This window comes from Rattus norvegicus, chromosome 2, assembly GCF_036323735.1.
Source record: "Rattus norvegicus strain BN/NHsdMcwi chromosome 2, GRCr8, whole genome shotgun sequence".
In the NCBI taxonomy this organism is placed as follows: domain Eukaryota; kingdom Metazoa; phylum Chordata; class Mammalia; order Rodentia; family Muridae; genus Rattus; species Rattus norvegicus.
Window position 1 is genome coordinate 125,771,248 of NC_086020.1, and position 16,658 is coordinate 125,787,905.

Below are 16,658 nucleotides of genomic sequence, written 5' to 3' on the forward strand. Positions count from 1 at the left end.
TTTTGATTCTGGAATTACAGGTGGACCATCAAAACTACATGATATTTACATGAGTTGATAGGTATTCAAAGTCTAGTCCTCTGGTTTGCACAGCAAGCATTTTAGCTGCTGAGCCATTTCCACAACTCCCGTTTCCTATTGCTAAATGCAAGAGAAGTATGTTAATCTAACAGGATGAATGAACAAAATTTCTCAAGAAAGATACATAAAGTAGTCATAAGAAATAGACCTCCCCAAAGGGGATATATGGAAAATTAATTAATATCAGGGATGGTGAGATGGGTAAAGGTTCCTGCCCAATGACCTGAATTCCCTTCCTGGAATCCATATAGTAGAATTAGAGACTTCTACAGGTATACTACGGCACACACATGCCTACATACACACAAAAATGAATAAGCAAATACAGTGAAGGTCTATTTTCTACAATTACTCTCATGTTTCTGACATTCTTTCTTGATGGACGCATATTACTTTTGCTATGAGCTTTTCTGGCTTGAATGATATAACCTAAGACAGTGCCAGCCTGGAACTTCCTGGAGCACTGCCCTTTGCAGTGACATAAATTGCCAAGTAAGTTCTACTTGTGGACCAAAGAGCATATGGTGACACAGCAGACTGGATTTTGTCTTCTGAATAAACTTGTACCGTGGACTAAAAGTGAGTATATAATTGATATCCTACCTCTGTTACGTAGGACAAACAGCCATAGCTATATGGTGAGACCCTAGTTCAAATAAAACCAAAAGCTTTCCTAGCCCAAAGGCAGTTACGTGTTCAGTGTCAACCTTGGCTATTTCGTGAATGCAGGGCACCCTGGGCTATAGCGTGCACAAAGGAAACAAAAACAAGCTTTTCTTGACAAGCCCATAATAGGAGCACTAAGAAACAGAGGCATAACAGCAGTGCTGTTTTCACCCTCAAAGTCAAGACTGGGGGTCACATCTCAGGCTACATAGAACTTCAAGGTCAGCCTGGGCTCCAAGACACTCAGGAAAGAAAAATGGGCACGATGCTGAGAGGATGGCAAGCTCTACATCAGCATGGGATATGCAGCAAGACTTTGTCTCCTCTTTTTTTTTTTAATTTCCCTTGTTACATTTTAGATTTACTTTTCTGAGCATGAATGTTTTGCCTTCGTGTGTGTCTGTGCTCTGCACTCCGTCTGGCATTCCCCATCATGGGGGCCTGGAATCCTGCACTTCAGATGAATACATTAGCTCTTCCTGGGATTACTTCTGAGACAGTGACTAAGAAACAGTCCAGGAATCAGGATTTTGAGATACCCTCTGATGAACTGACCCAGACCTAGAAGTCGATTGTAACATGACCAGAGACAGGTCCAGGAAAATTCTGCTTTGTTTTGGGATATAGGATACATGAAACCCTGCTGTCCCAGGCTGACCTCAAACTTACAGAGATTTGCCTGCCTCTGCCTCCCAAAGTGCTGGGACAGTTCTAAACTAGAGATTAGAACCAACACATGAAAGGTGACTGGCTTGTATGAGTATGTGTTTGTTCATTACATTATTAAACTACTAGAGAAACAATGAATACAAAGTATGAGTTAGATAACACTCTTTAGTTGGTGTCTCTAGTTTTATTGATGGAGTTGTGTAAGGGATGGATTTGTTCTTGGAAAAGACAGACTGCAATAACATACTCGTAATAACTGAAACTTCAGTTTGGCAAAAGATACCTCTCTCTCTCTCTCTCTCTCTCTCTCTCTCTCTCTCTCTCTCTCTCCCTCTCTCTCTCTCTCTCATTTTGTGTGTGTTTGTGTGTGTGTGTGTGTGTGTGTGTTTAAAGACATCTGATTGGTGTGAAAAAGACTAATTGGAAACATATTAGGTATTACTTAACTATTTCAGTCTTTCCATGTATTTGAAAGCTTTTAAAGTAATAAATATTTATTATGCTCTTTTTTAATTTAGAACAAATAGCAGGATATGGCTGTTGATTTTCTACATTTATTGTATCTTTTTTATTTTGATGACACAAACGTGTTAGATGGCTTAGACTGGTTTGTACGGACTTCTGCTCTACACGGGTGTAAGAAGAAATACTGAAGCTGGGTGTCAGGACACAGGCCACCACTTAGGAGGCAGAAACAGTAGGATCTCTGTGAGTCTGAAGGTAGCCTTCTCTACATAGCACTTCCAGGCCAACCAGGGCTACATAGTGAGACTCTGTCTAAACAGACAAACAAAACCTAAAACAAACAAGCAAGCAAGCAAAGGAAATGCTGTACATATTTCCAAGGCGATTTGTTTAGCTTTTACCTTTTATCTACTATTTCTGCTCTATCCTGGCATTAGATTTCCTGCTGGAATTCTCTTTCAAGTAAAACTGTGGTGGTCTAGTATTTTGATAACCAGAGCTCGGATTGGCAGAATGTTTAACAAATGTTTGACGTAAAATCCAGAAAAAGTACATAATGCACTGGTGTGGATTGAGCACCTGGGTAAAACTTAATATGAAGAATAAATTTTTCACTGGTTGGGTTTTCTTACACAGAGTCTGGGGCAGAGGAGCACTGTACTTTCAAAATTAAGCTCTGGACTCAATACAGAAAGGCAGAACAGCCAGACTCAGAGCTGGAGAGCAAGAAGGGTATGTGTCCCTAACTGGAGAAATACCAGAGACATGAAAAACATGTGCACTGTAAGACAAGCATACTAGCACTTGCCTGTTACTGTTACTGCATTACATGGGAGGGAAAGCAGGAAGACCCTCAGCTCAAGTCCAGCCTCTACCAGACTGAGTTGTGAGACAGTCTTTGCTCCAAAGTAACAGCTTACTTGAAAGGAAGGAAGGACAGAGTGAGAAAGGTAGGAGGAAGGGGGGAGGGAAAGGGAGAGGGGAGGGAGTGCAGACATTTAAGGACAGGTGGTGTAGTACTATTCCTTTCACAGATGAACACTGAAATAAGAATTAGAAGTGTTTGTAACATTTCAGAAAACCCTAAGGTCAGGCATGCTATTTCAGGAAAACATAGGCCTGACACAAAAGATAACAGAAAAGAAGCAAGCAGCAAAAAGAATGCTAAGATAGAGAAATGTCACAGACTTATATGCTCGACAAACAATGTGCTGACCCCCTGTCAGAGCCTGTACATCATAAGCACAAATTTCCATCAAGTATAAATCTCGGTTTACAGGATCACGGCAACTAGAGAGCCTGTTAACAATAGTTGCAAGAAACATAAAGAAGGGTTGCTGAGACATTTCAAAAAGGAGATGAGGTTTGGTCTTCTAGGAGTGGAACTGGCAGGACAACTACAGGGCTGTATAAACTCCAAAAGGATAGCAGCAAAGCAAAAACCAGGGCAGAAGCCAACAGCTTCAAAGGGGCCTGGGGGATGGAGCTCTCTTAAAACAATTTCCAACACTGCTAGTAATTTTAATCACTTCGAGATAAAAAGCAACTCACATACAATTCAATCTATATCCTCTACTTAGTAAATCAAAGACCACAAGGTTTCACTGTGGTTAAAATAAAAGATTGGTGCTAAAGATAGAGAAAAGAGAAAAAAAATCACTTAGTATTGTTACTATATGTTGTTGTCTTCAAATAAAAGACTCAATTAAATAATACTTCTTGCTTCGTAAAGGTAAAAATACATATTGGTACAGTAAGACAGGCCCAAACTTTTCTAAATAACTGCTCATAAACTAGAATCAAAATTGAGAATTACAAGGATGAAAATACTAGTGAGATGCTTAAGAGTAGTCTTTATTTTCTAACTCTGATGTTGAGAAAAGTATGAGTCATTTTAAATGAGTTTATTTGCAAAATATTAAGAAGTTATTAGGTAGGTTAGGAAAAAGTCAGTACCCTGCAGGGTCGGTTAAAAACCACCATTTGGGGCTTTTGTGACAGTGGTCAGCTATACAGGGTCAACATAATGCAGTGTCAGCTGTAAAAGAGGCAGCTTAGGAAAAATAGAAAGTGAAGAAAACGAAGCTCTCAAGCAGGAATTCCCATAATAGAATTAAGGCGGATACTTAAGACACAGTCCACACAAGCTACAATGTGAAGCTGCTGTGACCTATGACTTCTACCTGAAGTATCCCCCTCTCCAGCTTTCTGGGTACCCAAGTTCTCCAAGTACCAAGCTTGGTACCGGAGTTAAGATTCTCCACTTTACCAAGTAAATGGGATTATCCAAGAGCCAGCCCTAAACTGCTCTGAAGATAATGCTGCCCACGCGCATGTGCAGCCCTGTTTTGGGTCCTGACTGTGGACACGCAGTACCCAGATAGTCCCACCCGCCTGCTCACCTGCTTCCGGGCGAGCCAGTGCCCAGGAGGGGCTCCCTCTCGGCCTCGCTTCCCAGGTTCGCCATAATGACAGCACTCACTAGGCGGCGCGCTGCCCACTCTCGCGCCCGAAGCTCCTTCCTGGCCGGAGCTGTCGAAACACTCGGCAACTGCGCCTGCGCGCCGCGAGGCCGGAAGCGGATCAGCTGCCTAGGAAAAGCAGGGGCCGCGCAGCAGGCTGTGGTGGCGACCAAAAAAAGCAGGCCGGAAGGGGTGGACCACGGCCAGAGCCCGTTGCTGGGGGCGTGTCCTGCGGGCGCCCCGCCCCAAGCTCGGCCTCCTTGCCTGCCTGTCTGACGGGTATCCTTCTGTTTCTTACCTGAGGGAATTCAGGTGTTGGTGCTATTACCTGAAGCGAAAGTCCAGTTCCTAGAGCGTGAAGAGCTGGGGTGCCCAGAGCCTTGGCGAACTCCCTTTAGGTGTGCGTCCGCGAGCGGCCTGTAAGTAACAGGCCGTGCGCCACTGGCTTCTGCGGAGGTTCAAAGCGGCATGAGTGCAGCAGTGTCCCGGTCTGAGGGAAGGCATTGGGGACCCTTGAGAACGAATCCTGCTGGCCCGCGGCGCCTCACCTGAAGGATGGGACTGAGGGATGGGATTGATGGCAGCTAGCCACTGTTCCTCTGATGGGTCTGTACTTGAAGGGACTAGGCGTCTGGGCTGATGGCAGACAGCTGCTGTTGCCCTGCTGGCTCCTCACTTGAGGGGACTGAGTGTCTAGGTTGAGATGGTAAGAAGCTGCTCCTACCTCGCTGGTTCCAGGCCCTGGAGGCTCAGCTTTGCAATACAGTCCCTCAACAACGCCTGCATAGCTCGAACCCGCCGCTACTTTCAATGTGAAAATCCTAAACACTCAACCGACTCAGATGCTGTTTACTTCCTAGTCGCTTTCCCTGCCATTGGCCTTGTCACCTAATTGGTGCCAGAAGTCATTGTGTGTCTCATGTTTTCTTAACTGAAGATAACATTGTCCTGTGATTTCATTGGATCACATCTATCCTAGGAGATGTGTAAAACAGACACATGTCTATGTTATTATGACCTGGGGTCGAGATAAGTTACCTGTTACCTCTCAGAGTTGGGACCCAGACTCAATTCTTGAATTCATATGAGCGCTTAGGGTTTGTCCTGCTCAAGAGTTCTCTGTTATGTGGTATTGCCATCACTTCTCCTTAGATCTTTCATTTATGATCATCTAATGTGTAGCCTACTAGAGAACAGTTAAACTTGACTGTTATTTATCCTCCGAATCCAGTCCTGATTATTAGACACTTCATTGTATCCAGTACTGCAGATTTATTTATAGTAACAGAAATGCAGATTTGTGTAATTGGAAAATAAAGTACTTTTTAAACCACAATATGCTTCCTGTGTCGTGGTTATCTTTTTTGATCCCTGGACATTGGCACAATTTTTGGCACTTATAGAATAGAACAAAAAATATTTAACATTCCATCAAACAGAATGTGGTGTATGTTGAAAGAAATCTTACATGGTCCCCTCATTTCATCCCTACAATGGTTTTCTAAAGGGGAGAAGAATTGACACAGGTAGACAAAGAAGTGAATGGCTTAGAGAATTAGTAGATTGCTGAGGGCTGCACAGCAAACCAACAGTGGCTTGAATTCAAGAAGCAGGACTCCTCTGACAGCAAAACCTGTGCTGTTTACCACCAGGTTTCCTGTAAACAGAATACCAAGAATAACTTCTCAGATTTCTTAATAGAAGAGCAAGCATTTAGTGTGTATCTAAATGAAATCGTTTGTAGCTCCGCATTAGGACAAGCATAGTTTTCCACCTTACAGTTGAGGTGGCTCAAGGTCACACAGCTAGTGGAGAACTCAGGTCCTTCCATTACAGTCTCCAAGTGATGACTTCAGACAACAAAAACACATTCAGAGAGTACATAGACAAGTCCTGATGTCTAAATAAACTCATTTCTCAGAATGTATAAGTAGCAATCAAAGCAAACATGGGGAGGAAAGCAGTTTTTGTTTGTTTTTTGTTTCTTTTTAAGTAGCCCATCCAATAAGAGCAAAAGTTGAAGGTATTGAACCTTTCTGAATGTGTTAATCAAAAACATGGGACTTGTTGGCTATGTGTGCCTCAACTGCACCTCCTTTTCTCTTCTGACGATGCTAGCGATTGAACTAAGCCTTTCAAATGCTCATAGGAAAATTATCAACTGAGTTGTACACCCAACCCCTTGTTGGTTTTTCTTGAATGATACTTACATCCTTCCCAAACACTTATTTTCCTACTCTTCTTCAGTATAAAAGTAATTGAATTAGTTACCTAAGGGTAGCTGACACTTTTTCTGTGAGTGTGTGTGTATGTATGTATGTGTGTGATTTTAAAGTGTGAAATGGTTTGGTGAGATGATCCAGAGGTTAAAAGCACTTATGGCTCTGGCAGAGAATCAGAATTCAATTCCCCGCATCTAAATAGTAACTGTCATCCAATTCTAGGGATCTGATGCCCCCCTTCAGACTTCAACAAGCATTAGGCACATACATACATGCAGGCAAATACTCACACATTTAAAAGAAACGAAAATTAGGTCTCTTTGGAGGTGGGTAAGAGGGAAGTTAATGTACATGGGTAGATTAAAAAATTATTTTATATCCAATAAAAAAAGGAAAAATATTTTGTTAAAAAGTTATTTTGCAGTACACAGGTACTATAGAGCATGTGAGGACAGCTTGCAGGAATGGGTTTCTCACCACGATGACAATTTTGAAATTTACTTATGCCTTTGAGGTACACACACTTAAAAGTGTAGGAAGAACCACGCAGCAGTAGCACACGGGGGAAGCAGAGGGAGGATACTTTCTATGACTTAGAGGCAAGCCAGGGCTACACAGAGAATCCCAGTCTCAAAAACAAAACAATCTATGAAGAAAAGTAATGTTTGTTTATATACTTAGATATCAAAGTAATAGATTAAAAAATACTAGATAGAGTAATATTAGTAGATGGTGAGTGCCATGTTGGCAATAAAGCTTATTTCTAGGAAAGACATTCTGTTCCTTGGCACTGTCATTGCACTCCTATTTTTGTTCCACTTTATTTCTCCCCTTTACACTTGCTATTTAAAAACATAGATGGCCCTTGTATCCATCTTGCTTGGTGCTTTAAAATTGGCTGCTACTTCTACAGGATCTTGCTGGTGTCTTACTTGACCTCAGGGCTTTTAGTATCTGGAATAGCTCCAGATGGCACTTTAATGTAAACTGATGTTGTCTTTATCCCAACTTAGAAGATTCATAGTTCTGGATATTCTGAACGTAGCCAGCTCTGCATAGAAAGATTTTCTTAGAGGATATGGGAATAGCTCAGTGGGTAACAGCACTTTTTATACAAGCAGGAGGATCTGAGTAGAAGGCAGCAGCACTTTTGTAAAAGGCTGGTCACTGATGCATGTGTCTATACTACTCCCACCATCTGAATGATGTAACTGGCATCTAAATCTATATACACGCAGCACACACATACACACACACACACCCCCAAAAAGAAGGAACTATATCATTTAGAGATTCAGAAATTCATTTTTTACTGTTCTGAGACTGAAATGGGATTTAACAATAATACCAAATTTGAAAACCAAATACATAATAAGCTCTGTATGTGTTCGATATCTGTTCTTTACCTGTGAATTGTTGCTAGTAGGTAAATATAGCAAGGGAATATGCTGCCTCTAGCCTTGAAGTGGTTTATTACATAAGAAAACAAAGTAACTTGGGAAAATTTTGTTGTCTTGGGTTTAAAAACAAAAGGACTGAACAATTTGCTATATAGTGAATATTATTCATTACAAAATGATTGATAATTCTTTGTCATTATGTGCTTCAATCCACACGCAGAAATTAATGTAATTTTTAAAAAGTGCTCTTGGCATGTTGGCATTTGCCTTTAAAACACATGGGTCAGAGACAGATCTCTGAGTTTGAAGCCAGCCTGATCTATATAGTGAGTCCCAGGACAGCCAGAGCTGTGTAGAGGGAACTTGTCTGAAACAAACAAACAAACAAACAAACAAACAAAGAAAAAAAGAAGTCAAATAGTTCTTGGATACCTTACTGTTTCCTGTTGGAGAATATTTGGGTTTTGTTTCCTCACATAGAATTGATTTAGTGTCATCATGAATGGATATTCCAAAAGTGAATCATCCTAGTGTATGATACTAGAGAAAGACAAAAATATGAGTAATGAGTATATGAACCATTACAAAAGATCAAAGTAGTAAAATATTTGAATCAATGTTAGCTTCCTGTCTCTGTGACAAAATACCTCAAAAACCAACCTAAACCGAAAGAAAGAAATTAAACATTTTTCTAGTACAATGGAAACACCATGACCAAGGCAACTTCTAGAAGAGTTTATTTGGGGGGTATAGTTTCAGAAGGTGAGTCAGTGACTATTGTGGTGAGAATGTGGCAGCAGGCAGGTATGGTGCTAGAACAGTAGCTAAGAGCTCACATCCTCGTCAGCAATGATGAGGCAAAGTAAACTAACTGGGAATGATGTAGGTTTTTGGAACCTCAAAGCCCACCTCCAGTGATACACCTCTAACAAGGCTATGCAAGCCTCCTAATCTTCCCAAATAGTTCTACCAGCTAGGATCCAAGTATTCAAATATATGAGCCTATGGGGTCATTTTTATTCAAACTACCACAAAAAGGTTATCTGGGCTCAGGGTTTCAGAGTTAGTGTTCATTAGATGGCTTTGCTTTTAGGCCTGTAGCAAGGAAGAACATCATGACCCAGAATGTGTGCCAGAGAAGGTCCTTTCCAGTCATGGACCGAGAAGGAGGGAGATAGATACAAGGACACACAGAAGAGACCCAGGCTCTTGATATACCTCAAGCACACATACCCAGGAACTAAACCACTTCATAAGGTTGAGCCGCCTCCCTATAAACTGAGCACCAAGTCTTTAGCACACCCAGAGGACATTTCAGAACCAAACCATAATAACTGTTCATCATTTAGAGTTATATTTTGTTAAAATATAAGTCCATCCTACCCCATATATTAAAAGACCTGAGCTCATTGGCAGTATGGAACATTATTTTATCTTGTGTATGTATGTATAAACACATGTTGTGGTGTGTAAGTGGAGGCCAGAGGACAACTTACAGAAGTCAGTTCTCCTTTCAAACATGTATGCCCTGGGGATCAAAGAGGTATCAGGCATGGTGGCCAGTGCTTTTAAGGACTACTGAGTCTTCTCACCAGCCCTAGATTTTGTTAATTGGGTAAAGAATACACTGACTTAAATGATTTTAATAATTGTTTTAGTAGAATATGTATATAGTGGAGATATGGGGATTATAACATTTAAGAAAATCTTCCAGTCGTATAAGGTGGAGGTAATGATTAGAAGTTTGAGGTCAGCCTGGATTACATGCGATCCGGTTTCAAAAAGAAAAACATGAAAACCAATTTTCATTTACCTTTGTTTAATAAATGAAACACAAAGTACTAATGGCGAATTTACTGTGCAAAGGAGGTGTAAGTGAATGGAAGAATAGAAACATGATTTAAACACACTGTAAAGAGCCAGTTGGCTTATAAACAAGTGGTTCCTCAGGTCTATGGAGTCTGTTGTTTTGGTATGGTTTGTTGTTATTTTGAATTTGTATGGGTTCTCTATTCCCCTCTGGTGGAAATATGAAGATTTTATCCGGGTATTAAAGGTTTAAACCTATACTCAAAAGCTGAAAAGTACAGTTAGTTTCTTCTTCCCATGTAGCATACAGTTTCCAAGGTTGGTCTTTAAGGTCATTGTTTTCTGGCACTCACAGTGTCGAGTTTGGGCTGGACCCATGATTTTTCTTTCTAGTCAACAGAAAATGGAAACATCAATTGCACTCACACACTCGCCCTTTCTGCAGAGGTGTTAGACTCCCAGGGTGTACTCTCCCCCCGTATGGAGAAGTCTGCCGGTTTTGAGTTGTATGGAGAGAGCAAAGTCAGTGTGAGATGAAGAACTGTGGATAGCCTCCCAGAGCTGAGTGTGTCCTCTGCTGACAAAGGACAAAATGTGAATAAATCCTAAAGTTGCAAGTATACAAATTGTACCCCAAACCTAAGACCCCAAAGCAGATTCTTCTCCACTGAAGCGTCTAGATGAGAATTTCACACAGCTGATATTTGATTGAAGAAGACGAGGCCCTGATGCACAAAACACAATTAGATAGGTCCTTGTAACCTATTCCTGGAGGAAAAGGCAAATGAGAAGATTGAGAAGGGGCAAAGTAGACTCAAGAGGTGTGTTCTTCAGTTCTTTCTTAAGGTCCTGGGGCAGCTGTTCCTGGTGGCTTGGGCCTGTAATCCCACCTCTTCAGGAAGCTGATAAATGAGGATGCCAAGTACTAGGCCAGCTAGAGAAATTTAGTAAGATCTTCTCTCAAAATAAAAAGTACCCAAAAGGTTGAGACTATAGCTCAGGAATAGCCCTTGCCTAGTATGAGCAAGGCCCTAGGGGCACCCCAACCACCCCCTTCCAAAAAAGGACCCAAAAAATAGATCCTAGTATTTAAGTTATGGCCCTTTTTGAAGTGTCACACTTCTGAGTCATTAAGTAAGATAACTATTATAATTATAGTTTATTGGGGTAACTGGCAAGAGGAAAAGAAAGCATTAATCAATTTACTTGTAAAATTCTGTAAGGAGACTGTTCCCCTAAAGTAGCTGGCTAGTACATGGTACTCCCACAACTGTCCCTGCTGTGTTTTCTTTCTTCCCGTGCTCAAAGTCAAATATATTCAGTTCCTTTCCATGAAGAGCATAGTAAGGTAATTGTGCGTCGCTCTTCCAGCTCAACTGCTAGGGACAGGTCTTAAAGATGTTTTAGGGCAGATTGTACACACAGCAAAAGGACCGTTCTTGTTGGCCTCCAGATGGAGAGCATACTTCCCCCTTTGCTTGTCAAGCCCACAAAAGCCTGTGTAAAATTGCATGGGCAAGATGCCTATGGATGCGGTTCAGATTTACAATAGAGAGGAGGGCCTGAAGAGGAGGAAGAGTCTGGATTTTCCTAGGATGGAGTGTTGAGGCTGGTGAACTGTGGAAGTGAAGCGATACCCATTAGGATGCCATACCGAGCAGAAAGCCTCCAAAAAATCCTCCAGTAACTAAAACATTCTTCTTTACAAAGCACACCATCTCCTCGGCTTTGCTCTTGACTTCAGTTGGTATTTGGGCGCTCTTCCGAATCGTCAGCTGCTCCTTGGCTTTTTTCATGTCCTTCTCTACTCGAGTCCAGTCAATTTTGACATAGCCAGTATGGTTTGCAAGCTGGAGGAGAAAAAAGCCCCCTCCCACTGCTGTGGCAGCCAGCTTTCCAACTTTCTGGAATATGAAGCCAGTGCACCAGCCAGTGACGCCTCCAATGAGGAGCTGGGTCGCCATGTTATACTTCTCACCTGAAGACCGACTCTCATGCCCGAAAAGCTTGCGCCACCAAGGCTGGTTTTTGCCAAATTCTGTAAGATCCAGTGCCTCATAAGCATCAAAGTGCCCTTCACTGGCGGACGTCATGGTTGTAAACTGGTTGCGGTTGGAGAAGTGTAGTTGGGCAGTAAAGGATGAGACTGAGAGCCACGGTTGCGGTTGTGGTGGTGATGTTGGTCGTTGTCATGGCCGGCTGGCTTTCCGCACATGGGTAGATCTGTCCATTCCCACGGCCGTGGCAGAAGAGGGCTGGTAGAGCGCGAGCTTCAGCTTTCCCCCAGCTCCAGCTGCGTCACAAAGCCACCTTGGCCTTTATTTCGTAAGAAATAAAGAAATAAAAAACTAACCTAGTTGTGTGCGTTCAGATTGGTAAAGCAAAATATATTTTAAATAGTTGTTGAAGGATTTGAAATTTTGCAAAAGAAAATGGATTCCAATTGAATACTTAAACAAGAGATTTGTTAAGTACACCAAGGTTTTCTTTATATATAGCCTTTGCCTGCATATGTGACTTCAGGCCAGAAGAGGGCACCAGATCTCATTACAGATGGTTGTGAGCCACCATGTGGTTGCTGGGAATTGAACTCATGACCTCTGGAAGAGCAGTCAATGCTCTTAACCGCTGAGCCATCTCTCCAGCCCAACACCAAAGTTTGTTTTATACATTTAACTGGAAGCATTTTACAGGAAATTCAAATGAACGATGTCACATGAGAAGCGTTGTTCGTTTTCATTTTACAAGAGACACTCTGTGAATTTATTTGGGATTACACAGGTGATTACAACCCAGATGTGTGCACTGTGATAGATGTATCCAAGGAGACTGAGACAAGTGAAAACTTTTTAAAGTTCTCTCATTATATTATATCCTGAATGCAGTCTGTCTGTCCCGGGTCATGCCTGCCTCCCCCAGCTTCATCTACTTCTTTTCTCTTCAGAAAAGGGCAGTCTGCCTATACATATCAACCAAACATGGCACATCAAGTTACTAGTGAAAACTTTTAAGACAAAGGAAGTACAGATACGTCATTTAGAAACAAAAATTCATTGGTTACAGCAGCATGCTGCCAGCAGTGCTATGTTTGCTTGGAGAAGGAGATCGTCACAAAAGTAATTCTGATTTAATATTGTGGTGTTCAGACAGCAGGAACTATACACCCAGGGCTATCTATCACTGGAAAGACGTGGGCAGAAATAGGCTTAATGCAAAGCTGTGGGCTTGACAGTTTTTGGGATAGCCTAAGGAAAACAGGTATCCAGTAAAAATTCCTGGTTGTGAGAATTGTGAAGCAGTGGGAACAACTTGCTTTGCTGGTCCAGTGTCTGTCCAGTTGATGGTGGGTTACACTGTATACTATTCAAGGAAAACTTAAGGCATTCAGGAATGTTGCCTGAAATTCTAAGATTGGGAGAGCTGAAGCAAAAGAAATGCCACAAATTTGAGGCCAATCCCCAAGCTACCAACAACCTTGGACTACAGAGGTAGATATTATCTCAAAAAGAACAAGGCAAAGCAAACCTGAGTGTAGTGGTTCGTACCTATAACCCAGAGCTTGGCAGGCAGAGATAGAGGATCAGGAGTTCAGGGGTGACCTCCGTTACATAGTGAGTTGAATACAGACTGTACTGCTTGAGGCCCTTGCCCTAAGGAAGGAAAACATTAAATTGAACTTTTCAATGTATCAAAACGCAAAGTCCAGGTAGAAGTCATTCAATTTTTTTGAAGAAATAAATATTAAAGTTTATTGATACAAATGTAATGTTTCATATCATATATCTGTACAGTTAAAGTTTAATCTGAATCATGTGTCATCCATACATATCTGAACTTTATCTTTATTTTTATAGTGTTGGGGATCGAACCTGGGGTTTCATGCCTGTTAAGCAAGAACTCTGCCTCAGTGACATCTTTTAATTGGGAAAGGTTGAGCTAGATATTAAAATTTTCTGAGCAATGTTTGAGAAATAAGCTGGGTGATGGCGGCACACACCTTTAATCTCAGCACTCAGGAGGCAGAAGCAGGGGGATCTCTGAATTTGAGGCCAGCTCGGTCTGTAGATCGAGTTCCGGAACAGCCAGGGCTGCACAGAGAAACCCTGTCTTGAAAAAACTAAAAAGGAAAAAAGGGGAAAGGAAAAATATTTAGAAGTAAACAGTATCCAACTCGAGGTACTACTTACTGTTTGTTCACTGTTAAAGAGTTAGTACGGTGAGCCTGCTAAATCTTGAACATTTTATTATCCCTGAAGTTGAAGTTTGGTCCTTTCCATACATGCAATGTGGCTTAGGATAAATAGCTGTTTTCTCTGTGCCTCAGTTTCCTCTGTATAACTCAGGCAATCTTTTTCAAGTGTCCTTGTATAGCTTAAATAAGAACATGTAGTTGTGTGGTAAATTAAATAGTGCCTGGCTAATACTACAGTACTGTGTGGGTATCATAGGTTAATCTTGCTTTCCAACACACTAGCTCCTTAAGTCACCCCTGCACTTAAGATGAAGAATTCATCGTTTAGTTAGGCTTTAGACTCTTCATTTCTCTACTTTATATCCCAGTTCTTCTAAATCTCCTACTATGTTTCTACAGGGACAGATTCCGGAATTTACTCTTCAGTCTTTAATTTTGCCTGGTATTCAAATAAGTGGTTAGAAAGTTGGCCTGCTGCCTTGATGGCAAGTAAAAATATTTTCAATTAATTTTAAATTTTACTTCTAGATGCTGCTTGGCACTCATGGGTGTAAGCAAGTTAGATATCCTATACCGGAGACTTCTCCTCACCAAACTTTTCATCAGAGGATGGGGAAGGCCAGAAGATCTCAAGAGGTAGAGTGTGCATGCGTGCGTGCGTGTGTGCGTGTGTGCGTGCGTGCGTGCGTGTGTGTGTGTGTTTCATGAGTGCGTGACTGTTTAGTTTTGTGTACTTGCCTGCATGTTACATGTTTGTGTACCACCTCTGTGCCTTGTGCTTGTGGAGGTATGAGGGGTAGAAAGTGCTCTGAACTTAGGGGAGGAAGAATGTTTTTTAAATTGTTTTGTTTCATAAGCAATCAGCTGCATTAATATAAAATCTAAGTTTGTGTAATTGAGTACTTTGAAATAATATCGAAGGGAACTAAATGGGTGGGTTTCACAGTCCATCCCTGATCTTCAGGTGAAGTAAGTATACTTGTATCTTTTACATATTGAATATACTTAGATCTCCTTCATCAAAAGTTCCTCAAAACAAAACAAAAACCACATAGAAACTGAAAAATGTAAGCCTTTCCCACAACTAGAATGTTACATTTGGTCTAGATTTTAAGAATTTCTGTATGATTCAAACTTTGGCAAATATTTTTCTCTTTATAAAACATTCTGTTCATAAAAAGATGCCATTTTTTTCGGTTGTTTAGTTGGCTTGTTCTTTTTTTATTGGATATATTTCTTTATTTACATTTCAAATGTTATTCCCTTTCCCAGTTTCCTGTCCATAAGCCCCCTATCCCTGCCTCATAGGGTGTTACCCTCCCACATCCACCCCACCTTGTTCTTCCTCCCTCCCTGACATTCCCCTGCACTGGGAGTCCAACCTTGGCAGGACCAAAGGCTTCCCCTTCCCCTGGTGCCCCAACAAGTTTATTCTCTGCTACATATGCAGTTGGAGCCTTGGGTCAGTCCATGTATAGTTTTTCGGTAGAGGTTTAGTCCCTGGAAGCTCTGGTTGGTTGGCATTGTTGTTTTTCTGAGATTGCAAGCCCCTTTAGCTCTTCCAATCCTTCCTCTAATTCCTGCAAAGGGATCCCGTTCTCAGTTCAATGGTTTGCTGCTAGCATTCACCACTGTATTGGACATGCTCTGGTTGCGTCTGTCAGGAGAGATCTATATCCAGTCCCTTTCAGCATGCACTTTTTAGCTTCATCAATCTTAACTAGTTTTGGTGGTTGTATATATATATATATATATATATATATATATATATATATATATATATATATATATATATATATATATGGGCCACATGTGGGGCAAGCTCTGAATGGTTATTCCTTCAGTCTCTGCTCTAAATTTTGCTTCCATATCCCCTCCTATGGATATTTTCCCCCTTTTAAGAAGGAGTGGAAACATCCACATTTTGATCATCCTTCCTGTGTCCTGTGGATTGCATCTTGGGTAATTCGAGCTTTTCAGCTCATATCTACTTATCAGTGAGTGCATACCATGCGTGTTTTTCTGTGATTGGGTTACCTCACTCAGGATGATATTTTCTGATTCCATCCATTTGCCTATGAGTTTCATGAAGTCATTGTTTTTGATTGCTCAGTAGTACTCCATTGTGTAGATGTACCACATTTTTTGAATCCATTCCTCTGTTGAAGGGCATCTGGGTTCTTTTCAGCTTCTGCTACTATAAATAAGGCTACTATGAACATAGTGGAGGGAGCATGTGTCTTTGTTGTATGTTGGAGCATCTTTTGGGTATATGCCCAGGAGTGGTATAGCTGGGTCCTCAGGGAGTGCATAATCCAGTTTTCTGAGGAACCTCCAGATGATTTACAGAGTGGTTATACCATTTTGCAGTCCCCCCAAGAGTGGAAGAGCATTCTTCTTTCTCCACATTCTAGACAGTCACCTGAGTTTTGATCTTAGCCATTCTGACTGGTGTGAGGTAGAATCTCAGGGATGTTTTGATTTGCATTTCCCTGATGACTAAGGATATTGGACATTTCTTTAGGTGCTTCTCAGCCATTCGCTATTCCTTAGCTGAGAATTTTTTGTTTAACTTTATACCCCATTTTTTCATAGGGTTACTTGGCTCTCTGGAATCTACTTCTTTAATTACTTGTATATTTTGGATATTAGCCCTCTATCAGATGTAGGATTCGTAAAAATCTTTTCCCAA

The 16,658-nt window shown here is 41.3% G+C and overlaps 1 protein-coding gene and 1 pseudogene across 6 annotated transcripts in view; both read right to left on the bottom strand.

The window, feature by feature from the left end:
* Positions 1-13,442, bottom strand: part of Mfsd8 (major facilitator superfamily domain containing 8) — a 34,696-nt gene extending 21,254 nt beyond the window's left edge. For 3 of the 6 annotated variants that reach the window (XM_039102591.2, XM_063282065.1, XM_063282063.1), the window contains exons 1-2: positions 8,398-8,587; positions 4,284-6,000 (exon numbers count right to left, since the gene is read on the bottom strand). Coding sequence is in view for 4 of the 6 variants with exons in the window: in XM_063282065.1 (XP_063138135.1) it covers positions 4,284-4,348 (65 nt within the window). In the remaining 2 variants the exon portion in view is untranslated. Of the gene's footprint in view, positions 1-4,283; positions 6,001-8,397; positions 8,588-13,319 lie in introns of those variants that run through there. The other 3 variants (XM_063282062.1, NM_001393796.1, XM_063282064.1) reach the window with 3 other exon arrangements.
* Fundc2-ps1 (FUN14 domain containing 2, pseudogene 1) lies at positions 9,768-12,059 on the bottom strand (annotated as a pseudogene).
* Positions 13,443-16,658: the final 3,216 nt, after the last annotated feature.